This window comes from Pogoniulus pusillus, chromosome 25 (genome assembly GCF_015220805.1).
Source record: "Pogoniulus pusillus isolate bPogPus1 chromosome 25, bPogPus1.pri, whole genome shotgun sequence".
Taxonomy (NCBI): domain Eukaryota; kingdom Metazoa; phylum Chordata; class Aves; order Piciformes; family Lybiidae; genus Pogoniulus; species Pogoniulus pusillus.
In genome coordinates this window covers 18,801,508-18,829,250 of record NC_087288.1, presented here as the reverse complement: position 1 = coordinate 18,829,250, position 27,743 = coordinate 18,801,508, and the positions used below count along the sequence as shown (strand labels likewise).

The 27,743-nt window shown below is 53.1% G+C and overlaps 2 protein-coding genes across 4 annotated transcripts in view; one reads left to right on the top strand and one right to left on the bottom strand.

Annotated features, from left to right (window-relative positions):
• The window catches only part of RRBP1 (ribosome binding protein 1), a 34,196-nt gene extending 19,135 nt beyond the window's left edge, over nt 1-15,061 (bottom strand). For 2 of the 3 annotated variants that reach the window (XM_064164632.1, XM_064164634.1), the window contains exons 1-4: nt 14,947-15,061; nt 5,424-6,126; nt 1,156-1,304; nt 798-920 (exon numbers count right to left, since the gene is read on the bottom strand). In XM_064164632.1, coding sequence (XP_064020702.1) covers nt 798-920; nt 1,156-1,304; nt 5,424-6,105 — 954 coding nt within the window. In that variant the 5' untranslated portion in view covers nt 6,106-6,126; nt 14,947-15,061. Of the gene's footprint in view, nt 1-797; nt 921-1,155; nt 1,305-5,423; nt 6,127-11,779; nt 11,896-14,946 lie in introns of all 3 variants that reach the window. The other variant, XM_064164633.1, reaches the window with a different exon arrangement.
• LOC135186412 (dapper homolog 3-like) lies at nt 14,457-15,137 on the top strand. The gene has a single exon (XM_064164057.1). The coding sequence runs from the start codon at nt 14,457-14,459 to the stop codon at nt 15,135-15,137; it is 681 nt and encodes a 226-aa protein (XP_064020127.1).
• Nucleotides 15,138-27,743: the final 12,606 nt, after the last annotated feature.

The following is a 27,743-nucleotide window of genomic DNA, read 5'->3' as shown; positions in this document are numbered from 1 at the left end:
GTGGAGGCAGGGGCCCGAGGCTGGGGAGAGGCTGTCATTAGGAGCAGGCTGCCTAAAAAGGGACTGATCTGCACCACCTCGGCTCATGGGGTCTGGGCAGAGACAAGAAGGGATTTCTCCTCCTTCCCAAAGCAGCAGAAAGCTGCAATCTCTTAGGAGTTATTAGGATATGGGACATTGGGAAAAACTTGTGCACTGCAAGAGTGGTCAGGTGCTGGCAGAGGCTGCCAGGGTAGCAGCGGAGACGTGGTCAAGAAGCGCGCGTGGTGAGCGGCCACGGCACGGGCTGGGCGCCTGGACAGAGCATTTCCAACCTCAACAGCTTCGCCCTACTCCTCTGGCTGCCAGTGGGCACTACCCTCTGGCTCCTTGGGCTGCTGCCCCCCCAGGCTGGTTCAGGCCCAGGAGAGATCAGGTCAGGATCTCCTTCCTTTTTTTGAGAGAATCAAAGCAAATAAGAGTCCAGAGAGTTCCCAGGCTTTACCTCCAGGGGATATGAGATGAATCACAGAATGCATTGGGTTGGGAGAGAGCCTCAAAGACCACCTCGCCCAACTTCTCTGCAGTGAGCAGGGACACCTGTAACTACATGCCCAGGGCCCCATCAAGTTTGTCACTGAATGTCTTCAGGGATGAGGCCTCCACCACATCTCTGGGTAATATGCTCCAGCACTTCTCCACCCTCACTGTGAAGAGCTCCCTTCTGATGTCCAACCAAATCTCCTCTGCTCTACTTTCAAGCCATTGCCCTTCGTCCTGTTGCTGCCTGCCCTTCCATGACACCACACGGTGCTTGCCTTGCTCAGCTCCCGCAGCTTGTTCCTGGCAGCAGCCGTGTCCTCCTGCTCAGCAGTGAGCTGCTTCTCCCTCTCTTCCAGCTGGCGCTTCAGGACAGCCACTGGGTCACCCTTCTGTGTGGCCTGTCAATGTAAGATGGCACATTAGTGGGGACCACCACCACCTCCAGGCCTATTCCCTCCCCCAGCCCACACACACAGAGTCCTCTACTTCAGGGGACAATTCAGCTCCAGCATCCCAGACGGACCCTCACGGCCAGCCTGCCCAAAAGCAGGATGCCTTCCCTCCCTCTCTGCACCTCCCAGCTCTGAGCAGAGCCCCGGTGGCAGGTGGCCACAAAGACACTGGCAGCCCTACCATGTGCCAGGTGTCCTGGATGATGCCTGCTTTCTCTGTAAGGATCTCGATGAGCTGCTGGGCCTCCCCTTCGCTGAAGACCATGCTGCTGACGGTGGACACAAGTGTCTTGTAGGGCAGATAGAGGGGTCCATCTGAGTCTGCATGTACTAGAGAGCAGAGAGGAGGGTCTGGGTCATCATCTCAGTGGGCTTCAACCCCACAGCTGCCCGTTTCAAACCAGCTTCTGCTCAGACTTGCAGAGTCAAGTTTGACACCTCTCTAATTGAAAGCCATAAGCACTGTGCTGGAGATGACAGCATGCAAGCACTTCTTGAGCCAGCTGTCGCCTCTGCCCAGCTCTACAACTGGTCCCACTCCCCTGTCACCATCCTCCAGCAAACTGAGTGATTCCCAGCAGGAGCTAGGCGTGCTTTGCCAATGTCTTGGACCAGATGTGTTGGGCAACAGAAGCTTGACTGCACCATGATACAGCCTTGCTGGGGGTGTCACTTCATGCAGCAGTGTCAGTATTGGTGATGCAGAGTGCAGCAAGGTCATCTCCCACCTTTTGCCAGGCAGGTGTGTTTCAGCTCTTTGCTAGGAGAGCATGAGTGTAGCCCTTCCCTTACCCCTCTGATAATCCAGGAAACCCAAGAAGTATCAGGGACCGTGACACCATTGCAGGACCACAGTGCACATAGTCATGATGCACGGCAGGCAGGACTGCAGGAGGTCCTGCACAGTAACTAGGGCCCAGTGGGCTCCCTCTTTAAAAAATCCCAGTTTGGAGTCTAGTAGCTCCAAAGCCTCTAAAGTCATAAACACTAGGGTCTCCTGAGTGCAGAGATCAGGTCCCTTGAGCAGCAAGGGCAGAGAAGAACGAGGAGAAGGAGCTTCAGGTGTCAGACCAGAGATCCCCTGCAGCCCCTGGAGAGGAGCCCATGCTGGAGCAGGTTCACCCTGAAGAACTGCAGCCTGGGGGAGACCCCACTCTGGAGCTGGGGAAAAGCGTGAGGTGGAAAGAGAGGCAGTGTGGAGCTGTTAGAGGTTGCTGTTAGAGGTGCTTGGAGAGGGAAAAAGCGAAGCTGAGCCCAGGAAAAAGGGCAGGGAGGGGAAGGTGTTGTTTTAATTTTCCCTTTGCTTCTCACCTATTTTAACTGGAAATAATTGAAATTGGTTTTCACAGAGTGGCAGAGGTTGGAAAGGACCTCTGGAGATCACCAAATCCAGTCTGCCAAGGCAGATTCACCTAAAGGTCACAGAGGAACACATCCAGGCAGGTTTTGAATGTCTCCAGAGATGGAGACTCCACCATCTTTCTGGGCAAGTAGAGTTCTGTTTGGGTTGTGACGGTGACTGCAAAGCAATCACCTTGTAAGAGCTTGTCATCTCATTTACTCCTCTTATCCATCTGAGGAGAAGGTGTGAGAGAGCAGCCGAGCAGGCAGCTGGCAACCAGCCACGGTCAAACCACAACAGTACCAAAGCAGCAGAGCACAGGAACACCCAGCAGCTCCAGCACACACTGCTTGCTCCCAGCAGCAGATCCATCTGAGGAGGCAACACTAAGCCCCAGAAGCAGCAGATTCAGTCTCACAAACGGCAGCCACTCCCCAGCAGTGTAGCCAGGACAGCTCCACCACCTTCTGCAACCAGGGCCCAAGATCTTGGCTCACACTTTAGTCATGCTGGCACCGGCATGGATGCAGGATGGCACCTCACAGCCCCTGGCCCTTTTTGCTGGGTGCAGGACCCCACCGAGCGAAGCTGTGCCCATCTCCTGAGGCTCTTGCACAAGAGGACCTTGCACAAGGCAGGCACCAGGCAAACCCCACCTAGCAGCTGGCAATGGCAGCCAGGGCAGCCTGCCAAGCTGTGGCAGAAGGAAGCCTGTGTTGCGGTGCTGCTGTGCTGAGCAAGCCTCATGCCTCCTTGGAGGAAGCTGGCAAAAACAAGCAGCAGCCACGCAGCAAAGCTGCCATGGGGAGGCACAGCAGGGACAAGGGGTTTGAGAGCTGCTTCTCAAACTCCAGGGGACACAGGAGACATAGAATCACCCAGCTTGGAAGGGACATCTAAAAGTCAGCAGGGGCATCTTCTACTAGATTAGGACACCCAAAACCTTGTTGAAACTTACCTTGAACACCTCCAGGGATGGAGCCTCAACCACCTCCCTGGGCAACCTGTTTCAATGCTCAATCACCATCATGGTGCAGAACTTGTTCCTGAAACCCAATCTAAATCTGCTTCTCTAATCTGAAGCCACTGGCCCTCATCCTATCACTGCAGGCCTTTGGAAACAGTCTCTCTCCACCCTTCTTGTAGGCCCCTTTCAGGTACTGGAAGGCTGCTATTAGGTCTCCTCAAAGCCTCCTCTTCTCCAGGATGAACAACCCCAGCTCCCCCAGCTTGTCCTTGCAGCAGAGGTGCTCCAATACCCTGATTATTTTCGTGGACCTCCTCTGAGCCTGCTCCATCAGGTCCATGTCCTTCCTGTATTGAGGGCTCCAGAGATGGACACTACTCCAGGTGAGCTCTCACTGGTGTAGAGTGGCAGAATCATCTCTGTCTGCTGGTCATGCTGCTTTTGATGCAGCCTAGGATGCCACTGGCCTTCTGGGCTGCAAGTGCACACTGTCTGCTTATGTGCAGCTTGTCTGTGGACATTGCTTGGAGCTGCACACCCAGGAGGTTGCAGCCCAGGTCAGATACCCACATGTGAGAGCAAGGCTTCATAGAATCAAATCATTTCAAACCTCTTTGCACTGTGGAGATGCTTAGTAAAATCCTTTACTTGGAAGAGTAGATACAAGGGGTTTAACCCAAGCTTGGACACCAGTGACTACAAAACATCTCGCCGAGTAGCAGCCTTCCTCTAACTGCAATTGCCAAGTGACACAGCAGCCTAAGTTCAGATGTGCTGGAGAAGGCTGGCAAGTAAGAGCTGTCCTTTTTTCTTGCTCATTTTTTTGGTAAAGAGCAAAAAAAAACCCAAACCCCAAATGAAATCTGTGCAAACACCACCTCACATCTTTGAGAACCCTTGAGGATTTCTGCCCCACCTTCAGCTGAGAACACTTCCATCGGTCTGAAAGCACTCACATTTTTAGTGCCTGTTCTCACTTCACCAAAAATCAAACCCAAGCTGTCCACCTTGGTGCAATGAGACAGAGGAATCCAGCCAGAGATGTGTTTTTTCCCTCCCTACACCTATTAACATCTCGGAAAGTTCAGGACCATCTCCTTTAATCTCTTCCATCTCTGAGTCAATCAAGTGAGGCATGAATGGTCAGGGACAAGTGTTTCCTTCACTCACATATCCAAGGTCACTTCCCTCTAACCATCCTATCTGTTAACCTTGAGGGGGGGGAGATTTAGTCTGGGTATTAGAAAGAAATCCTTAGCAGCCAGAGTGGCAAGACACAGAACAGAATGCACAGGGAGGCTGTGGATGCCCCCTCCCAGGGAGTGTTTAAAGCAGGTTGGACAGCAACCTGGTCTAGTGGGAGGTGTCCTTGCCCATGGCACAGGGGTTGCAAGTAGATGACCTTTAAGGTCACTTCCAACCCAAAGCATTCTACGCTTCTATGATCAGTGCCTCAGTGTATAAAACGTCTTCAACCCTCTCTCTTCCAAGATGCTGGCTTTTACCTCCACTGAAGAAGGGGAAAACTCTATCAGTGACCTGTCTCCCTGTAGAAGAAGAGTGGTAGAGCTCCTGTGTGCTTTTACTGACCCCAGAATCACAAAATGGTTTCAGTTGGAAAAGTCCTCTGAGATCACTGAGCCCAAGTGTCAACCTAACACCACCGTGGCCATTAAACCATGTCCCACAGTGCCATGTGCACACACTGCTCAAACACCTCCAGGGACAGACTGCAGCACCTCCCTAAGCAGCCTGTTGCAATGCCTGACAGGCATTGTCTGCAGGACAGAAATCTTTCCTCATAGCCAATCTAAACGTCCCTGGCACAAGGTGCAAAGGGAAAACAACTCATCCTGGCTTTCCACCTTGGCAGCTGACTACTCCTCTCCCACGACAGATACACACACCTCCTGCTCATTCTCAGTGTGCAGATCTGCTCAGAGGCCCACAACACAACAGCAAAGCTGAGAGGAACCTGTAAGTCTCCAACATCTGTGTGCTGGATCAAGGAGCTAAGCACCAAGCACGGGTCCCCAACACAGGAGAAGAACGAGGAACTCTCACAAAGGAGTAGCTGTTTGGACAGCACCAAGATGCCCTGCTGGCTTATGGGGACATATGCAGAAGGATTTGGCCTTACCTGGCTCGCTCTTTTTCTTGGATGCTGCCTTCTTCTTGACAAGTCCATCAGGCTTCTGCTCCTCATGGGTTGGAAGACCATCAGCTTTCTTGATGACAGTGGAGCTGATGACTGGAGCACTTTGCTGCGTGCCAACCGGTGGCACAGCCACAACTGGCACCTCCTTAGGGGTCATCTCCAAGACAGGAGAACTTTTGGGGATGCTGACAGGAGGCTGAGCCAAGGCTGGGCTAGGAGCAGGCTCTACCTTTGCCACCTTCTTCTCCTTCTTCCTCTTCTCCTTAGGCGATGGAGTAGGTTTCTCCTTTTCCTGGGGGGGCACTGAGACTGCTGCAACTGGAGACTCAACAGCTACAGGCGCGGGCACCACAGCAGGCTCAAGAACCACATCCTTGGGAGAGTTTGTCCCTTCCTGAGTCGGCTGCTGCTCCGGGATCTTTCCATTAGGCTTCTCTTCCTTTTTCTTTGCTTTTCCTTTCTTTTCAACAGGTTTCTCTTTCTTCTTTTTCTCTATTTTCTGCTGCTGGGTCTTCTCAAGTTCTTTGCGTTGCTTGGCCAAGGCTTCTTCATAAGATGTCTCTTTCATGGAGAAGGTGGACACCAAGAAGATCCCAATGGCTGATATCACCATAAAACCTCCAAAGACCATCACTCCCAGTGTCTGAGGGTCATACACGTCCATCCTGGCCTTATTCTTCTGTGCCTGTTAAGATGCCAGAGTGACAGTTAGTGGGGGTGGGGATAAAAAGAAATGCAATGGCCTTTTTGAGCAAGGAGTTTCATATTGTCATCTGTGTCTCCAAATGGAATAAGGCACTGAAAAGACAAACTCTCAAGAGTCAGACTACTCTGGTGAGGTCGACCTGCCTAGACACACCTAAGTTTGTGCTGCTTCGCCACACTGCCTACACACAGTGGCCTGGTTGTACTGCAGTGACCTATTTGCCTGGCCAAAACAATCCTCAGAAGTACCAAAGACACGGAAGAAAAAGGAGAAGGATGTGATCAGAGACAGCCAGGAGCAACTATCATGTTCAATGGGATGGTGGTGTATGACCACTAGATGATGTCGTGTCCCTGCAGCACGAGGAGAGCTCTTTCTCAGACTGTTTGGTACTGGCTGGCCAAGATCTGGCCTCTCCCTGGGGCTCCTGGCATCTTCATTGCACCCAGATGCACATTCAGCTCTTCACTTTGGAACAGACCGTATCCCTGGAAGCAGAAAGCATGCTCAGAAGAGCTTTCCCCACCTTTGCAGCAGCCCTGGCTTTCTTCCTTCACCACCTACAGCCAGCAGCGCTGCTGGTTTCTGCCCAGCCTAGGAGAGAGGATGCATGGCCATGGATGTCCCTCCCTGGAAGTGTTCAAAGCCAGGCTGGATGAGGCCTCAAGCGACCTGGTCTAGTGTAGGGTGCCTCTGCCAATGCCAGAGGAGTTGGAAGTAGATGACTTTCAAGGTCCTTTCCAACCCAAACCATTCTATGAATCTGTTTTGACTGTCCCCTGTGGTAGCTGCTTCCATTTCACAGTGATGGGAGACAAGCCACCCTACATACACTTCACATGGAGGACCAAGTCATAACCATTCTCTCATGGTGCAAACACCAACAGAAGTCATAAGTTCAAGTTAAAAATACCAAACATGGTTGTTAATGTTCTTGTCTCCCCAGAAGAGGCCTACAAGAAGTGAGACTTGCAAAGGGAACCCTGGATGTAGCATTTCTCTTTCCATCTCTGCTAGTAGCTGTCAGGCAATCAGGGCACAGGGTCCTTTCCACCCTCCTCTCCAGCCTCCATTTCTCCACCCATTAAGACCCAGTGCAGCAATAGGTGATGGAGTGCATGACCAGGCTGCTCAGAAGAGGCTGTGGAATTTCCTTCTCTGGAGACTTTCAAGACTCATCTGGATGTGTTTCTGTGTGGCGTGCCCTAGGTGATCCTGCTTTGGCAGGAGGATGGACTCAATGATCTCCAAGGGTCCTTTCCAACTTCTACCATTCAATGATTCTATGAGCAGGGACTGCACCACTTCTCTGCGATAAGTCAGGCAGGACACAGCCACATGCTCTTAGCTGCTAACTGAAACCTGTCTTGACTTTCAAAGACAAATCCTTCAGGGTATCACCTGCACACGGCCCTGAGATGGCTGATGAACACCCAGGACATAGAATCACTGAATTGTTTCACTGGGAAAAGACCTCTGAGATCATCAGGTCCACCTGTCAACCTAAGACCACCGCTGCCATTAAGCCACGTGTCAGAGTGCCATGGTGAATTCAGGCAGTTAATCTGCAAAGAGACACCTCCCAGGGGGTCCCAGGCTGGAGCTCTCATGATTGTGCCTCACAACATATGCAGGTAAATGCAGAGTCCTCAGCTACCAAAAGTTCCCAGCCCCAAGTTAAACTGTAAGCACTATCAAATTTCCTCTTCAAGAGGTTATGGACTGGGGGAGGGAGGAGCTGGAAGAGAAGGAGGCAAAAATAAGACTAAAACTAAGGAGATCAGCATCTTTTCAAAACCTCAGTGCACGTGGGCAGAGCTCTTGGAACCTCTTTCTTTCCAGCAGTCCGAGCAGAGGAGAGCTCTCGGCTGAATGTGCAGCTGCTTGTGCAGTGAGGGGCGACCGTGCACTGCAAAGCTCTCCTCTAGCACCTGAGCGCAGAGCTGGAAGGAGCACCCATCTCCTGCCGGGGGAAGGGATGTCCTAACCATCAGCCCAGCTCCTCAAGCTTCCCAGGCAAAGCAGGAGTGAGCTGGCAAGCAGGAAGGTTGCCATAGCCAGCTGGAACCAGCCTCTTCTGGCAGGGCCAACTTTCAACCCCAGGGCATTACTTGAGATGCCAGCTGATAGTACAGGCATCGCTATTTCACATCCATTCAGGCCACTGTGGATTGAAGCAGCCTCACTCTGCTCTGTCCCACCACATCTGAGGCAGCACCCCAAAGACTGGGTTCAGTTTTGGGACCCTAACTTACAAGAAAGACATTGAAGTGCTGGAGCATGTCCAGAGAAGGGCAACAAAGCTGGTGGAGGGTCTGGAGAACAGGTCTGGTGAGGAGCAGCTGAGGGAACTGAGATTGTTCAGTCTGGAGAAGAGGAGGCTGAGAGGAGACCTCCTTGCTCTCTATACCTCCCTGAAAGGAGGTTGGAATGAGGTGGGAGTTGGTCTCTGCTCCCTAGTATCAGGTGATAGAAGAAGAGGAAATGGCCTCAAACTGCACCAGTTTAAACTGGAGATTAGGAATAATTTCTTTGCTGCAAGAGCAGTCAGGCATTGGAACAGGCTGCCCAAGGAGGTGGTGGTGTCACTGTCACCCCAGGTGTCAGAGAAACGTGTGGATGTGGCACTCTGGGACATGGTGGTCTCAGGTCGACAGCTGGACCCAATGATCTTAGAGGTCTTTTCCAACCAAAACAATTCTATGATTCTACCTAGTGCTAAGTCCCTCCCTTCTGACTAGGCAGCATCGCCCTGGGGCAGTACCACCCAGGACAGATTATTTCTTAACCTGCAGGGTGCCAAAGGCTGGATTTCCTCTCCTGGGCAGTGAGCAAAAAGCTGGGCTGAAGAACAGATGCCCACAACCTTGTGCTATACCGAAACACCCAGGAGCTGTTTCAGGGACACAACGAGGTGATCCCCCTTTCCTTGCCCAGCAACCCCCAACACACTGGTAAAAATAAACCTTCCCTGACCTCACACTGCTCTGGTTTCATATTTAGATGAAAATGTGCTGCTCCAGCTTAGGGCAAGGGCATCACCGAGCATTGGCAAATGCTCTCCAACCCCACCAGCTGCTGCTGCCACCTCTAAGAAGTAGCTGGGTGGAATCTCTGTAGGATAGGAAGAGAGGAAAAAAACCCAAACCTCTGCTGCAGAAGCATGGAATGCAGAGAGGATGAGGGAGGGCAGCATTATCACCCAGCCAGCCGAGTGGCGAGATGGCAGTGCTATTGTAGCTCCACTGCCTGCCCCATTACGCTGCTGTCCTCCATCCCAGCCCTTCTGAGTAGGCTGGTTGAGCTCCACAGAATCACAGAATGGTTTGGGAAGGGACCTTAAAGATCATCTAGTTCCAATCACCCTGCCATGGGCAGGGACACCTGCCACTAGCCCAGGCTGCTTAAAGCCCCATCCGCCCTGGCCTTGAACACCTCTAGGGAGGGGACACTACAATCTCCCTGGGCAACCTGTTCCAGTGTCTCACCACCCTCTCTGGAAAGAACTTCATCCTAATGTACAGTCTAAACCTGCCCTCCTCCAGCTTAAAGCCTTCTCCTATCACTACAAGCCCATGCTACCTGAGGAGGCAGAAAGGCAGGCAGCCTCACCCAGCTCTGCTGCAGTAAAAGCTGCCTGTACCTTGCCTCCTCTCAGGCTTTACAGCCAGGGCGAGGTAAGGATCCAGATTAGCCTTAAAGTCCCCCAATAAACAAAAAACTAAACCCAAACAATCTTCTGCAAGATAAAACTGACAGGAAAAAAGACCCCAAGCAGCTGAGAGAGCTAACTCGGGGGAGCTGTGGACCTACTGGAAGAATCATGGAATGGTTTGGGCTGGAAGGGACCTTAAAGGTCATCCAGTTACAAACCCTTTTGCCATCGGCAGTGACACCTTCCACCAGAGCAGGCTGCTTGAGAGCTGTCAGAGAGCTTGTGAAAGCAGCTGAGATGGGCTGTTTGCAAGCTCCCACCAAGCCCCACGCTGCTCCCAAGGATAGGTGTGACAGGAGAAGATCCAAAAGCAAGGGTGAGAAACACCAGCTGCGCACCAATGACACCCAGCACCGCTATTACAGCTAATGGAAACTTTGGTCCTGCCTCAACACTTGTGCCCCACAGCCTGCAGGCTGCTGACTCCAAGGAGTGAGCCTTACCAGTGGAGTTCTTCCTGTGGTCAAGACTTGGCAAGGATCAGCCCAACAACTTGTTCAGGGAAGAGCTCATCACTTCCGTGGCACAAAGACAGCGGCAGGCTGCATGCCGCCATGGCCACTTAAATCAAACAGAGCTGGCTTGGACATTTCATGGAATCACAGAATGGGTTGTGCTGCAAGGGACCTTCAGAGCTCATCTACCCCCACTTGGAGGGTTAAGGATGAGGAAAGTCTTCTTGGAACTTCCTGATGCATAAATGCAAGAAGCAACACAGGGCGACGTTAGCATCAGGAGCACAGCTCCGCCTTGGCATTTCCTGACCTCTCTGCCTTCATCCTTTGAAGGGCTGGGAAGTTCACTCCTCGATTTCTGCAGCAAGACACAGACTTCCCTTTGCAAGTGCACTGGCAGCAGCACACGTGCCTTGCTTTTTGGCAGCAAAGTCCTTCACACTTCCAACCTGCACCAAGCCTTAGCCAGGACATGATAAAACACGGGACAGACAGCACCACGGCTTGTCTGCTCATGGATGTCTAGAGGACATGTACAGGTTCACCTCCTCAACAAACAGGCTGTGAAGAGGACTGAAGAGTTCAGTACTCCCCACCTTGTACCTTCTGGTCCTCCACAGGGCTTTATCCACACAATGGCACTCTTCTACCTGATGCCCAGGCCACTCTGGGAGAGAGTTGTGTGTCTAAGAGGTGTGGGGACACCAACAGCTAATTGGAGCCCATGTTCAAAAAGCTAAGTTCCTGTCCAACACTGAGCACATTTACCTGCATGAAGTGTCTTGAGCAGGATCATCCTCTGCTCCTTCCCCAGACAAAACACTGGAAACCACAGTTACATCTCCATATGCAAAACTGCTAGTTCAGAAAAAGCTTTTCTCCATCACCAGATGAGGAGGAACAGAGCAGCTGCTGTTTCACTTGACCAGCTCTGCAACAGAGTCAGCTGAAATGCTGTGCTCCAACTCATCCGTTCCTGTGGCTTCTCCTCCTTACCCATCAAACATCTCCACATCCTAGACAAGAGCCCTGGAGATCAGGCCTCCCTTCACCACCCTGCACGTGCAGTCACCTCTGTTTGCCCTGAGCAAAAGTCCAACTCGCTCTGAGGAAGCAAAACCGGTAAAGCACTCAGCCTCGCTGCTTTTCCAGCACCAAAGAACCTCCAGGGTAAACCAACACACAGCCTGACAGCACTGAGGCAGCACTCAGTGTCTTCTGCACACAGCTGCCAGAGACGTGTCAAAAAACAGGCCAAAGCCTTCCCAGCTCTTCAGCCTTTCCTCCCTTCTGCCACCACCTCCATGAAACCCATGGCAATTCGGTATCTTTGCCACTTGGCCCTCCACCAATCTTGCTTGAAATCAACAAGACCAAGCATCGGGTGAGGAGAAGCAAAGAAGAAACACATGTGGTAACTACAGAAACTTCATTTCTTTACCTGACCAAAGGAAGAACATACCTGTTGTCTCCTCTGGGTCTGGATAGGTGCTGCAGGTGGGAAGAGATGCTCTCTGCAAGTACTGCACCCCTTGTAATCCAAAGCTTACACTCTGGCAAGGTGCCAAGGTGACATCTCTGGTTAGAGCAAGGTAGGAGAGGTGATGAGGTGTTGGGAGAGCAGAGAAAGAGAGGACTGGCTTTGTGCCACCTTGGCACAACACAGCCCACAGCAACACCTGCCTGCAAAGCATCTGCAGCATGTCCCAGCAGGTTAAAAAACCCACCCAAATAAAAAGCTCTCCCCTCCCTAACTGTGCACACACAGGTCAGCCAAGCTGGCTGGCCCAACACACAAGTTTCCAGGTTGAGATGTCACCTTCCCCCCTACCCCCAACCCACAAAACTATCTCCTGGGCCATCAGCAGGCAGCAGGTAAGGGACAGGTCACTCTTTGAGGAGAGCACTGTCTGGCCTCCAATTCGAAGAAACAGTCCCATCTCTTTCCCCTCTCTGGGTCTGCAGCTTCTCCCACCAGAACACTGCACATGGCTGGGGACAATGTTCCTCCAGCTCAAAGCACAGAGAGGAAAAAGGAATGGACAGACCTGATCCTGCTCAGAGCACAGCAGCAGCAGCAGAAGGCAGAAGCACTATTGACAAAAGACAAATCACCAAATACTTCTCCCACTGCCCTGTTGAGACAGAATCACTGAATCACAGAGTGGTAGGGGTTGGAAGGGACCTTTGGAGATCATTCAGTCCAGCCCCCTGCCAAGGCAGGCTCACCTAAAGCAGATCACGCAGGAACACATCCAGGTGGGCTTTGAAAGGCTCCAGAGATGGAGATTCCACCACCTCTCCGGGCAGCCCACTTCAGCACTCTGTCAGCCTCAAAGTAAAGTTCCTTCTTGTCTTCAGAAGGAACTTCCTATGTTCAAACTTACACCCATTACCTCTTGTCCTGTCACTGGGGACCACTGAGAAAAGTCTGGCCCCACCTTCCTGATCCCCACCCCTTAGATAAGCCTTAGTAAGATCCCCCCCTCAGCCTTCTCTTCTCCAAGCTAAAGAGCCCCAGCACTCACAGCCTTTCCTCCTACGAGAGATGTTCAAGTCCCCTCATTATCTTAGGGACCATGTGCTGGACTCCTTATTGTGGCCTTCCAGCACCTGAAGGAGGCCTACAAAAAAGCTGGGGAGGGACTTTTTAGGATATCAAGGAGTGACAGGATTAGGAGGAATGGAGCAAAGCTGGAGGTGGGGAGATTTAGACTGGATGTGGGGAGGAAGTTGTTGAGCATGAGAGTGGTGAGAGGCTGGAATGGGTTGCCCAGGGAGGTGGTTGAGGCCGCATGGCTGGAGGTGTTTAAGGCCAGGCTGGCTGAGGCTGTGTGCAGCCTGCTCTAGGGTAGGGTGTCCCTGGGCATGGCAGGGGGGTTGGAACTGGCTGGTCCTTGTGGTTCCTTCCAACCCTGACTGATTCTATGACTCCCTCCAGTAGTTCCTCCTCCTTCTTGAGCTGGGGTGTGCAGATTTGAGCAGAGTACTTGAGACAAGGACTCAGACAACAAGTAAATAAAAACACATCAGAACAGAGAGAAAAGCAAGTGCATGGCGAGCAGACAGGCAGGGCTTGGAAAGCTGCTCTGCAGACCTTGCTACAGCAGGATCACCTGGCAGCCTCTGCTGAAGTACATTTTCTGGGTAAGTGACTGCACTTCCAGCAGCATGTGTTACTCTAAGCAGCAACTCCAGCTCAGCAACAGTTATAGCTCGACTTAATTGAACATGTCTTAGCGCTCCATTAGCTCTTGCAGCACGACAACATCAGCTGAGGCCCTTGGCAGTGCTGCCAGCTCCCTTCCTAAGCCTCAGAGCAATGTCAAGAAGCAAAAGGCAGAAAAAAGAATGCATATATACACATATGTATATACACACACACAGGAGAAGATCATAGCAGCCCCCTAACACAGCTGCAGCTGGACTAATCTCCACAGAAGCTATGACAAATTCTTTTCTCCTCAACCCAAAGTAGTGTTTCAGCCCCCAGCCCTCATCTGCTTCTGCGTGGGGGTGGTGGAGGTGTCACATCCCAGCTACACCCACCTGGCCTAACTCCAGCCCTGCGGGCGAGGGGAGGCCGCTGCCACTGCTCCTGCCAAGGGGAAAAGCTGACATTTCAGGCGGGGAGGTTCCTCCATCCCGCCCGGCCACGTATGCAGGGTCCTTGCTGGACCTGGGACTGGCTCTCCCAGCTGGCCTGGGGACCCCCTGGCCCAGGAACTGACTCTCCCAGCTGGACCAAGGACTGGCTCTCCCCCCTGGCCATCCTCCCAGGGACTGGAGGAGCAGCAGGGCAAGAAGCAGAGCAACCAACCGGGTGAACCCGCGAGAACGCCACCAAAATCCACTGTGGGGACACCCCAGGCGCGGAGGCGTCTCCCCTGCTGGCTTTGCCTCTTCTCTTCGGACCCCAGCGCTGCCTGGCGGGGCAGGGCAGGGCCTTCCAGCGCTGGGCAATGCTGGTTTCTTTGGGCGGGGGGAGGTGAGGGGGGCTTAGTTACGGGGAAAAAATAACTAAGCACAACGGCCGGAGAGCTGTGACCTTCTGTAACCGCGCTTAATCAGCTTAATGAATTTCATCAGGCCAGCGCCGGGGCAGGGGCACTGCTCTGGCCGCTGTGGGGCGGGTGGCGATGCCCGGGCAAGGGCGGGGGGAAGCGGCTGGAGGCCAGGAAGCGGGCTGGGGTCGAGGGGACCGGGGCTGGGACGACCCCAGGGCCCTGCCCGGCCGCCTTCCCTCCCTCCCTCCCTCCCTCTCCGCTTCCCTCCCCGGCCGCCCGCACACGCCGCCATTCCGCGCTGCCTGGCCCGTTCGCCCGCCGGACACCCCTTCCCCGCCCGGCGGGCGCTGCCAGGCACCCCCTCCCCACAGCCGCCATTCCATCTCTCCACAGTTCCACGCGGGACACCCCTCCGCCAGCGGGGGCTCGGCGGAGCGTCCCCACCCCGCTCCACGTCTGCTGACAGCCGGCTGCTGGGAGAGGGAAGCGCCGGGCTGGGGCGTGGGGCGGTGGGGTTGGGAGGGCTGCGTGGTGGTCCCACGGGGCGAGTCCCCCCGCGTGGGGAAGTGGAAGAGCAAAGGGAGAGGCAGGGTGGCCGCCGCCGCCTCCGTATCCTACCCACCCGTGCCGGCTCTCGGTCCCTCCCTCGCCGCCTCGGCCGTGTGGAGTCGTGGCACTCTCCGCCGCTGTCTGGCCGGGCTCGGCCCGGCCGGGTCCGCCCCTGCCGCTCCGCGCCGCGCCGCGGGGCCCACTCAGCGCGGCGGGGCGGGACCGGGCCGGGACGCGCCGCCCCGGCGCTCCTGGGGCGTGTAGTCCCCGCTTCACCCCGCCGGCTGCGGGGCGGCGTGGCGCTCTCCGCCGCCTCGAAGCCCGGGCTGAGGCTGGAGGGTCGGTACCGAGCACCGCGGGGCCGGGCTGAGGCTCTGCAAACCTTTGGCTCAACGGGATGGGTCTGCACCGGCCCTGGCAGAGAGTAAGGCACAAGCGCCAAGGCATGGCTGGGAGGGGATAGGTGTGAAGCCTGAGGGGGCATCAATCCGAGGAAGGGGGGCTCTGGTTCAAGCCCTGCACCCTCCTGGAGGGCTGAGTGTAGGCACCGTGAAGCAGACAGAGCGCTAAAGATCATAGGACCGTGGGCTCTGGTGGGTTGGAAGATAGCTTTGTCCAACCAGTACTGAACTCGGCCGAGGCTGGTGCTAAACCATGCCCCTCAGCACAGCGGCTCTGCATCTTTCCATCACTGCCAGGGAAAGGGATTCGGCCACCTCCCTGGCGAGCCTGATGCAGGCTGCGAGAGCCCTTGCATTCAAGAAGCTCCTTCTAATACCCAACCTAAGCCTCCCCTGGGTGCAGCTTGGGGCCATTTCCTCTTGTAGCTGTCACTTGCCACTGGGTTAGAAGAGCCTGACCTCACTCCAGCCGCCCTTCAGGGAGCTGCAGAGATACCTGATCGTGGTTATTCAAGGTTTGCAAATGCTGTGCAGTTAAACAGTGCTGGCTTTGGTGTGTCACCCGCTTGTGGGTCCCAGGACAGGCACAAAGCCATGCCCAGAGCCTCCCACTATGCTTAGTGCCAGCCAGTGTGACAGCTGTCCTTCGGGCATGCACCCTCCGTGCCCCTCCTGGCCTGGCCATGCTCATCCACGGTGGGACAGAACAAACAGAAGGTGTATTACACAGGTGCCAGAGGACATTAGCTGTCTGGAAGTGGTTAGGATGTACCTTGAAAATGGGAAGGGGTTGAAGCAGCCTCCATTCGTGTTGGAAGGGACCGACTGGTAGGCTGAAGTGTTGGAGAAGAGCCAGGGTATTCCAGGAGATGCTACCCTCTGCTAGTCTGCACCATAAGAGTGTGAGAACCATCTTGGACCAAAGGCCTAACTCCCCAGGAATGTGCCTCCAAAACTAGCCAAGCAAGACACAACCAAGCAGGAGCCATGAAATGATAGAGCAGAGTTCTGCTCTCTGCTCTGTAGTAGGCAGGTTGCACTGGCCACACATTTCACCCAGAATCACACAAAAGGTCTGGGCTCGAGTGGGAATAGGTCTCCCATACCTCCACATCTTCAGCCAAGCTCAAAACTGTCTCACTCTCACTTCTGCTCCTTCCTGGCCACGTCGTGGTGCACTTTCTATCATCTGCCTTTGCTAGGCACTGATGGATGGGTAAGAAAATCAAGTTGCTATCAAAGGGGCTGCAAGGGGAGCGGTAATTCAGCAGCACAGCACAGGCTGTCAGGAGCTCCCAGCCTCCTGCCATCTCTCTCTGCAACTTCTTGTAGATGCTTGGGGCACCAATGTTATTGCATCCCTGTGGCAAGATCCCCTGGAGCAGCAATCAGGGCTACTTTCCATGGTGTCCCTGGGATTCACAGTGGCTGCCACCCAGTCGTCACCCCCTGCACAGAGAACAAGCTGTGCTATTGAGGCTGGGCTGGGGACAGGCAGCAGGGCCTGCCCACAGCCTGGTACATCTCAACACATTGGCAAGGAGAAGAAGTGACTGTTTCATGCAGGCTGGTGTGATGGTAGAAGAGGAAAAAAACATGCTAAAGGAGAAAAGTTTGGGCTGATTCTGATCATACAGCTTCTGCAGAGGGGCCTGAAATAGACACAAAGACTTGTCAGCACTCGAGCAAACTTTGAGACTTTTTGGGGGGCTTCTACACAGTGCAGACAAAACCAGGCAGGGCAGAGATCCCCACTACAGGCAGGACCTGGGCTGTCAAGGCCCACAAGTGCCCTGCTTGTAGGTAGAGAGCGATCCAACATTCAGCCCTTGGGTCGAAGTCGTGAAGGTTTGTGGTGCAGCCCTGCCCCAGTCCTCCCCAGGAGCATCAGCCACCAGCATCTTCTCAACCAAACGGTCAGAAGCAGGAATGCTGCTGTCCAAACAGCACCGACATCCCAAGCCACGCAGGTTCCCGTTCCCTCAGCTGTAGCCATGGTGGAGCACGCAGCTGGGCACCCTGCCCAGGCACCCACCCTGCTGTGAGCGTCCCGGGGAGCAGAGGGCATCGTCTCATCCCTGGCACATATGGGGGATGTGGGGCTGGGCTCCTGTAAGCTCTCTCAGCATAGATTTGCCATCTGCCCCAGCACTCCGTTATTCACTGGGCAGGGAGTGGCAGGTGCTGTCCCAGCCAAGCACCTGGGGCACAGGGAAGTGGGGTCACTCTCACCCTCTCTGGCCAAAGGAGTTGTTGAGTGTCTCTTTCAGTGAGGAACAACAAGGGCAGAGTGAGGAACACGCATGTGGGGAGATGCACAGCATGGGCTGAAACCCTGGGCAGATAGAGCTGGAGTGTAACCCTCGAGTGTCCCCTGCCACCCTGGTGTGATTCTGCTCAGAGCATGGCTCTCTCATCTCCCTCCTCAGCTGTGTTTTGGGTCTGTAGGCAGATGTCTGAAATCCTCGCCCGCCCTTTCAACTATACTGTAGAATCTTAGAATGGGGTGATTTGGAAGGGACCTTAAAGATAATCTAGTTCCAACTTCCCCACCATGGGCAGAGACTCCTTCCAATAGAGCAGGTTGCTTAAGGTCCCATTCAACCTAACCTTGAACACTTCCAGGGAGGGGACATCCACAGCCTCCCTGGGCAACCCGTTCCAGTGTCTCACCACTCTCACTGGAAAGAATTTCTTCTAATCTCCAGCCTAACTCTCCCCTCCTCCAGCTCAAAGCAATTTCCCCTTGTCCTATCACTACAAGCCCTTGTGAAAAGTCCCTCCCCAGTTTTCCTGTAGGCCCCCTTCAGGTACTGGAAGACTGCTATAAGCTCTTCCCAGAGCCTTCTCTTCTCCAGGCTGAACAGCCCCAGCTCTCACAGCCTGTCCCCACAAGGCAAGTGCTCCATCATCCTTGTGGCCTCCTCTGGACCCACTCCAACAGATCCATGTCCTTCTTGTGACTGGGCCCCAGAACTGGATGCAGCACTCCAGGTGAGGTCTCACAAGAGCAGAGCAGGAGGACAGAATCACCTCTCTTGGCCTGCTGGTCACATTTCTTTTGATTCAGCCCAGAGCAGGATTGGCCTTCTGGGCTGTCAGTGCACATTGCTAGCTCGTGTTGAGTTCCTCATCAACCACCAAGTCCTTCTATTAAGACTTGTCCCAAGCCACTCCTTGCCCAGCCTGTATTTGTGCTTGGAATTGCCCTGAGCCAGGTGTAGGACCTTTCACTCGGCACTGTTGAGCTTCATGAGGTCAGCAATCCCTTCACAGCTCAAAGCTGGTTCACCCTGCAGCACTCCTCCCAGCACTCGTGGTCTCCAGCTGGCCTATTCTTAGAGCCCTCTTCTCCCCTCTCCTGGGGATGTCGAACCTACATCCCACCGTGGTGCTTCCCTTTGATTCTCGAAGCAGCCCACTGGTTTCTGCATGGCCAGTGTCATTTTCTCTCCCCACCTACCCAGGGAGTTCTCCCTAACTACTAGTTCCCTCAGCTCCTGCCCAGAGGCAGCACCCAACCCAAATCCAGAGGTTTGTGTACCCTGTTGTTTAAACAACCACAGTGCTGGCCGTTATCCATGCTCATCCTGACTGCTGGAAAGCTTCTTCTTGCCTCACTTTCAGTATCCCTTGCTCCAGCTCAGCTCCTGCAGCTCCTAGTTATTTGTGCGTCCGCAAGCCTTTGGCCGTGGGTGAAGAAGCTGTTGTTTAGCCTTGGAGCAGCTCCAAAGCTTTCCCTTGGAGGTCTCAGTTATCCCAAATTCGTAACCATCGCTGGGCTATTTTTAACTCTGTGCAGCAGCCAGCAAGCCAAGCCTCCGGGTTCTGCAGGACTCCCTGAGGTGCCTCACAGCCCTGCTCCTGGGGGTCCAGGCTCAACTGTGCAGAGATGACTGCAAAAGCCAAGCTGAGGAGCCAGCTGGGACTGGTGCAACCAAAGCACCCGTGCCCAGGCTGCAGCTGAGTGTTCAGACAGGCACAGCTTGTGTTTCCTTACCAAAGGCTGGTCACCTCTGCCCAGGCTCAGTGGTGCATTTGCACCCTGAAGCCCTGGGGAGGTGGAGAGGTGCCTACCACTCTCCATCCTTCCCGGAGAGACTTGCTGCTACAGAAAGAATTACTTCTTTAAACTGGCAGGAACAAGCTCAGAGGAGCAGATGTGGCTGCTGCCTGCACTATGAGCATGGTGCACTATGAGCATGACAATGGTCCCACATCCACACTCTGAAGACTCTGGAGGAAGTTTCCCCTCTTTCATAAAAGCAGGAATGGGTCCCCCTGGCCTCCCGTCAGGCCCTTCTTAGTCCCTTCTGGCCTGCCTGCCTTGCCAAGCACTTACTTGATTTAATAAGCTCTGCTCCATCGATGGAAACTGGAGGTGGAGGCTGCAGGGAAACATGGTGCTGGGGCCATGGTGCAACTGTGGGAAGGTAGTGGCAAGAGCTTCTGGATCGCTCCTCTCCACACTCACCCATGTTTCTGTGCTTGTGTGGCTGTGCTCTGGATTAGCAAATGCCACAATGCCACACAAGCTGTGCCTGCTTCTGGAGCAGGGTATGTCCCAGCCTCTCCCTTTCTTGACCCAACTCCACATGGCACTGGAAAATACCTCCTCAACATGAAATAGGAACCAGGCCCACTTCAGTGAGCTGGCAGGCAATGACCAATGGGACAGCCCAGTTCCCAGAGGGCACTAAACCCCTCTGCTTCAGCAGCTGGGCTTTGCCATGGGTGTTTGGAGTAGAATACATTTCCAGAAGCACTCTTGGCACTCATAGAATCATAGAATCAACCAGGTTGGAAGAGACCTCCAAGATCATCCAGTCCAACCTAGCACCCAGCCCTATCCAGTCAACCAGACCATGGCACCAAGTGCCTCAGCCAGGCTTTTTTTGAACACCTCCAGGGATGGTGACTCCACCACCTCCCTGGGCAGCCCATTCCAATGCCAATCACTCTCTCTGGCAAGAACTCCCTCCTAACATCCAGCCTAGACTTCTTCCAGCACAACTTGAGACTGTGTCCCCTTGTTCTATTGCTGGTTGTCTGGCAGAAGAGACCAACCCCCACCTGGCTACAACCTCCCTTCAGGTAGCTGTAGACAGCAAGACCCCCAAGATCCCTATTGCACTGTTTCCTTGTCACCACCGCTCTGCTCTGTGGTGGGAGGAGCACTAGCTGAGGAGTCAAGGAACAGGAGCTGAGAGTGCCCTCTGGGAGGTCCACACAGTTCTCAAAAGGCTCTGTCGTTTTCCAACAAGGCATTCACCACTGTGCTGCCAACCCCCAAGCAGCTGGTAGCCACTTAGCCAAGGAGGTGCACCCACCCAGCCTGCCTTTCCAGGGGAAATAATGCACTGCTGCTGCAGATGGGCATCATGGCCCTTTGGGATATGGTTTAATGGCCATGCTGGTCTTAGGCTGATGGTTGGGCTCAATGATCTTAGAGGTCTTTTCCGACCAAGATGATTCTATGATTCAGTGCTTCTTTAGGACAGAGTCACCCCAGAGTCAAGGATGGCTTTTGCTGGAGGCCACGTTCCTCAGATGGAGCTCTGTTTGAGGATGTCTTGTGAGCTGGAGGGGGGTGCTAGTATGGCACATGTGAACTTTGGAGGTGATGGCAACGTAGTTGGCAGTAACATCCTGAGACTTACAAATCAGCTTTGCAACTCAACGTGAATCCTGAGTCCTTTCTTTTCAAGACAGGACTGACAGCTGTATGGGAGGGGAATTGTTCTTGGCTAGTTGTGGTGTCATGTAGGACCTGGGCATGGCTATCTTTCTCCTAAGCCAGAGAAGGGGTGCATATCTTATGAGCAGAGCAGACAGAAGCTGAGAACAAGACGAATTTCATTTGTCCCAGGGCAAGACTGCATGCCTGGAGGCACCATGGGGGATCCTGCACAGGAAGGGGCTGAGCAGCCCCTGCTCTTGCACTAACATCTCCACCTTGTCATGAGGAGCACAACTGTATTTTAGCTTATTCTTCCCCTCTCCTTTCCAGCCACTTCAGCCTTCAGAAAAGGCAAACAGAAGCCAAAAGTTCACTGTCTGTCAAACTATTACAGAAGGAGATGGCATTGATGAGAAGCTTGGAGTGAAATTAGCTGATGAAGATTTTGAGGTAACCTCTTTCTTTACTCCCCAGTTACTTCCCACACTGCCTGCTGATCTCATCAAGAATATCATGTTCTTGCCCTGTCCTTTCTGATCCCCTCCTGGCCATAACAGAGTGACCATGTAAGTCCCTCGGATATCTGGTGGAAGTCCCTCTGAATCTGGGGTGTCCCTCAGAAATCTGGGCTATTTCAAGGCATGACACCATGTGCTCCACAATGGAGCAAGGCTCTGTGTGGTTCACCAGTCTCTCCATCCCTCTTTGGAGGTTACTTAAGCAGAACCTCCACCTGTTCCATCAGAGGATGTAAAGAGACATCTGCACAGAGGGAGGGTTGTGAGGCTACCCCACCTCCTGTGGCTGAGCCAGCAGTGAAACAGTTTTAACCAGCTGACTTTCAGATCCCCAAAAGAGGATGCCCAGAGGGGTGGTGGAGTCACTGTCCCTGGAGGTGTTCAGGAAATGTGTGGATATGACACTTTGGTCTTAGGTTGCTGGTTGGACACGATGATCTTTAGAGGTCTTTTCCAGCTGAAACAAATTTCTGGGTGTGTGTCCCTCCTGTTGGCACTTGGAAAACCTCTCACAAGTCTACTCTTCATTTTCTCCCGGAACCTTTACATTGCTTCAGTTCAGAATGAGGCTTGGCAGGAGGAAAGTAGAAACAGGTGATGGACTGGCAGAAGGCTAGACCCAACTAGCCAGGATGGCTTGAGATACCAGAGCTGTGCACCTTAGCCTGTGCCAGAAGTTAACATTCCCTCTGCTGTGACAGCAGGAAAGGACATGCACCGTTGTCCCAGCTGCTCCTGGTCTTGATCCAGCACATATCATGGTCCCACAAGCCTCACACGAAAGCCTAGGCTGTTTGACAGTTTCCAGCCAGCTATCCTGGGCACTGGAGAGCTGCAGGGTTGTAAGACCATCTTTTAGTAGTCTCAGCATCAGCCTGAGGTAGCTGGTACACTGAGCAAGGCTGGAACCATCCCAACTTCAGCTGGTGGAAAGCTGTGTCACTGTGCCAGAGCAGGCTTGGAACAGGAAAAGCCAGCCTAGGGGTAAAGGCAGCAACACAAGCTAAATTGAGAACACAATAGTTATGCTAATCAAAACACCTTCCAGAGGAGAAGAGGAAGGAAATTACCTAATCCTTCATCGCAAAATGGAACGGTGGCCTCCCAGTGGCCAGCCCACAAGATCAGGGCTACATACAGCTTGGAAGAAAGGGCATTTCCATCAGAGCAAGGAAAAAAGCACAGGGACTCTTCCCTCCAGATCATCTTCATCTACACTGGATGCAGGTGAGTCATAGGATCACAGCATCATAGGATGGTTTGGGTTGGAAGGGACCTGAAAGATCATCTAGCTCCAATCACCTTGCCATGGGCAGGGACACTTCCCACTAGAGCAGGTTGATCAAGGCCTCATCCAACCTGGCCTTGAAGACTTCCAGGGAGAGGGCACCCACAACCTCCCTGGGACCCCTGTGCCAGTGTCTCACCACCCTCACTGAAAAGAATTTCTCCCTAATCTCTAGTCTAAATCTGCCCTCTTGCAGCTTCAATCCATTCGCCCTCATCCTATCACTACAAGCCCTTGTCAAAAGTCCCTCCCCAGCTTTCTTGTAGGGCCCCTTCAGGTACTGGAACACTATAAGGTCTCCCTGGAGCCTTCTCTTCCTCAGGGTGAACAGCCCCAACTCATGCAGTCTGTCCCCACAAGGAAGGTGCTCCAGCCCTCTAATCATCTGCTCCAGCCTTCTTCCATCCCCAGATTTGCTTTAGGCTCAGCAAACCTCATACCTCACATGAAAGTCTGTCTGCACACAAAATTCTGTCACACTTGGAGCTGAGGTTTAGCAAGAAACTGCTTCAGGACTTTGAAAATCTGGCAAGATGGGTTGCAGTGATCCACAGCCATGCAGCTTACCTGGCTCTACCGCCAAAGGACTGTGATGAGGCAATCTCTGGTTAGGTCAAGGGAACTCTGTGCACTTCCCATGTGTCATCTTAGCAGGTTTCACACCTGCTGACTGATTTCACATTCCCACATTTTAATCCAACTGAAAATACCCTGGGATTTCCTATGGGGAAAAATAAACCAACCTGCCTTTTTTTTACCCCCTTTGGTTTTCTCCTGGGTTTGTGTTTCTTCAGACGACAGACACCAAAGGGACACCTGTGGAGTGCCGAACTGCTCTGCCAGTCAGCAAAGGAAACTCAGCAGATGCCTGCACTGCAGGAGAGACTAGAGGAGGCAGGGACACCTGGGAGGCAGGGGGACCAGGCCTTGAGTGACATAGCCTGGTGGGAGGTGTGCCTGCCCATGGCAGGGGGGTGGGAATTAGATGATCTTTAAGGTCCCTTCCGACCCAAACCATTCCATGGTTCAACGATTCTATGAATTCATCTTCCAACAAAGGACATGACTGCTCCATCAGCTCCCACAATGCAGAAAGGCTGTGGCTGGACCCTTCTTGGTCCAGGACAGGCAAGTATGCAGATGTGCAGGGTGTACAAGCTGAACAAGACTGACTGTTTACAAAGGCCTGCAGTAAGAGGACAAGGAGCAATGGTCTGAAGTTAGAGAGTAGGTTTAGACTGGATGTTAGGAACAAGGTCTTTAACATGAGGGTGGTGGAACACTGGAACAGGTTGCCCAGGTAGGTAGTTGATGCCCCATCAACAGGGGTAGTTGATGCCCCATCAACAGGCTCAACAGGACTCTGGGCAACCTGATCTAGGTGAGGATGCCCCTGCTGACTGCAGAGGGAGCTGGGCTGGATGAGCTTTGGAGGTCCCATTTTGGACCCTCTGGAGGTTGCACTTTACGATTCTGTGATTCTGTAACTTCCATACCACTGCTTCTTCCTTTGCTCCTGGGCACTAGCAAAGACACAGACCAGACTATCCCTCCACCTGCATTTTGTTAAATCTACTTATTTCTGTGTCACTTCAAGCCCCCTCTCCTCCACACACACCTTAGGATGGATTTCTCTTGCTGGGCTATTGCAAAGAGGGCTTTAGACACAAAGAGCACCTTTAGATGTTCTGAAATCTGACACATGAGCATTGAAATGTTAGATTGGATATTAGACATTGGCATGGGCTGCCCAGGGAAGTGATGGAGTCAGCATCCCTGGAGGTGTGCAAGAAGTGTGGGGGCCTGGCACTTCAGGACATGGTTTAATGTCCATGATGGTCTTAGGTTGCTGGTTGGGCTCAGAGATCTTAAAGATCTCTTCCAACCGAGATATTTCTATGATTCTATCAGAAGGTCTCTAAATCAGACACACTGTGGCATCGGCCATTTACCCAGAGACACTGAAGTGCTGTAAAGGCAGGGCCCTGAATATACTGACTGTAACAGGATCAGTGAACAGATCTGGAGGAGGAGGAGGAAGAAGAAATAGAGAAGGACAAAATAGAGAAGAAGGACAAGAAGGAGGAGGAGAAGGGGAAAAGACAGAGAAGGAAAAACCCCAAGCCACCTATGTTTTTAAGCAGCTTTCCTTCAGAAAAAAAAAATCAGAAAATCTCAGGCTTGGGGAGAGGTTGAATCTGTGTGAGGTGGCACTGAATAATGCCAAGGTAAATGCTAACTCTGAATTACTCCTCTTAGGACAGAGCCATATACCTGCATGCCACTGCCCAAGAACACTCTGTGCTTGCTGCCTGCACACACCACTTTGTACTCAGGATCTGTCTTTTAGCAGAGGAGGGATTTTTGTACTAGCAAACAGAAAAGAAAACACCTCTCTGGGTACAACTACACCCAGGTGTCAGGCTGACATTTCAACCAGGTGAAGGCTTGGAACTAATGATCAACAGCATTGGAGCATGCCAGCAATAGTCAGTGCTGGGGTGTCAAAACATCAGGGGGCTGGGGCGGGTGGGAAGTTTTTAGGTGGAGCAAAGGGGAAACTGGGAGCTGTGGGAATAGTTCAAAGTCCAGTTCCAGGCTTGCCAAAGGTATCTCACTTGTCTGCTTACCCAGAGACAAAAGACTAGTGTAGAAAGAAATTCTTTCCAGCGAGGGTGGTGAGACACTGGAACAGGGAAGTTGTGGATGCCCCCTCCAAGGAAGTGTTTAAGGCCAGGCTGGACAGGGTCTTGAGCAACCTGGTCGAGTGGAAGGTGTCCCTGCTCAGGCAGGGAGGTTGATTCTAGATGATCTTTAAGGTCCCTTCCAACCCAACCCATTCCCTGCTTCTCTGAATTTTCATGGGGGTGGCGATGCTGAACTCTGGCAAGGAGGATTTTCCCCAAGACCCTAAAAAGCCCTGCTAGGTTCTGGCCGGCCAGTATCTTCACTGGGAGCTCCAAGGGATGCCTGTGAAGCATCTCTTCCCTCAGAAACACCATCCCTCAGCCACTGAGGTTTGCCCAGCTCACCTGCTCACATTTGTACGCTCCCCTGGTATTCATGCACCACCTGCCTCATCCAAGACTGGATGAGGCACTTAGTGCCATGGTCTGGTTGACTGGCTAGGGCTGGAGGATAGGTTGGACTGGATGATCTTGGAGGTCTCTTCCAACCTGGTTGATTCTATGATTCTAACACACCAGTGGCTTCAGCCTGGCCTGAAACCTGCCTGCTATTGCCTCGTCCTTTGGGTGTGCTGAAACAAAAGCCACTCTGAAGAGCCATGTGCATCCCCAGCCACTCATACTTCGGGTCTGCTCTCCTTGTGCAGCCCTGAGCACTTGAAGGCTGTTGCCTGTAGTGTGCATTAAAAAAAACAAGGACTTTTGGCCACTGATCTCCTTGACAAGGGGCAGCATTTGCTGGTATTTGAAGAGAGCATTCAAACTGAAACCAGAGCGAAAGGGGACTGAATGGGAGCAAGCTGGGGAGCAAGGTCATCACGACACTGGTCAGTTTGAAGCACTCTGACACAACAGAGCCATCCCATGGGCGATGGCCTTTGGCGTGCTCATACCTCCCAGGAGCTGAGTTCCTGAACCCACCAAGCACGCCGATGCGGTGTGGATCGGTTCCAGGCAGCAGAACTGGTTCCCGTTTCCACTGCCAGGGGCAGTGACTCTTACAAGGTTAATTAATCTCTTCAAACAGCATAATTAACCTGTGGGAATCCCTTCAAAGGAACAGCACAGCATACAGCCTACACGACAGGAACGCCAAAGTTCTCCTAACAAAGACCCCTTCACACAATGCATTTCAGGGCCTGCCTGAAGCCCTGAACAGAGGGCAGGGGGTCAGGCTCTCGGGCTCGCTCCCAGCCACCCTCCTTGGCAGCACTCACACACGCTGCCATTTCCCGGGTCCCTGTGCTGCCAGAGGAGCAGCCTGCAAGCAAAGCTTCCCGACAGCACAAGAGGAGGTGGGGAGCAGTGACCCAGAGCAAAGCAGACATCCTCGCTGCAAGCAAGCTGTGGTTTATCTCCCACTGTGTACATATACATTGCAAGCTGTACTTTGACTCTGTATGCTCAAGGGAAATATTTACCTTGAGAGCAACAATGTAAAGCTCCTCTGCATAGCTACCTCTGCTCCTAGTAGTATGCTGCCTCCTCAGCCTTTGATGTGCAATTCACCACAGCGAAACATGAGGTGTATTGAGACCTCATTGTCCTCTACAGCCACCTCAAAGGAGGCTGCAGCAAGGTGGGAGTCAGTCTCTTCTCACATGCGACAGGACAAGAGGAAACAGCCTCGAGTTGTGTCAAGGGAGGTTCAGGTTGGATATTAGTGGAAAAAAAATCCCACAAAGGGTTTCCAGGTCTTGGAACAGGATGGCCATGGAGTCACCACCCTTGGAGGCGTTTGAAAGATGCACAATGTTGTGCTGAGAGACATGCTTTTGTGGTGGCATTTTAGCAGCAGTGGTGGGATTGCAAGCTCTAGGCAAGCATTTAGATGTGATGATCTCAAAGGTCTTTTCACACCTCCACAGCTCTATGATTCCATGGTTCTATCATTCTAAAAGAGGCAGAGATGTAGTGCTGAGGGACATGGGTTAGCACCGGACTTGGCTGAGTTAGAGAATGGTTGGACTCCGTGATCTTGAAGGACTTTTCCAACCCCAGTGACTTCACAATCACCTTCTCCATGACATCAGCTCAAGAAGACTGTCCCTGCCCTGGCGTGGGCACGCAGGTCTGCTCAGAAGGCTCAGAAGGGTGCGGGGGCAGAGCAGCCTGCTTTCAAAAGCTGCTGTCCAGTTAGCCCCTGGAACGAAGGACTCCCTCGACTTCAGAAGGAGATGTGTTCTCCTAAGGAGGTCCAACTGGCTTTAGTGCCTGAAAAAAGACAGACTAGAGACATGTCAGCCTGCCTGAGTTCAAGTGGAAAAGCAAGCTGCCCACGTTTTGCAAGGCCACA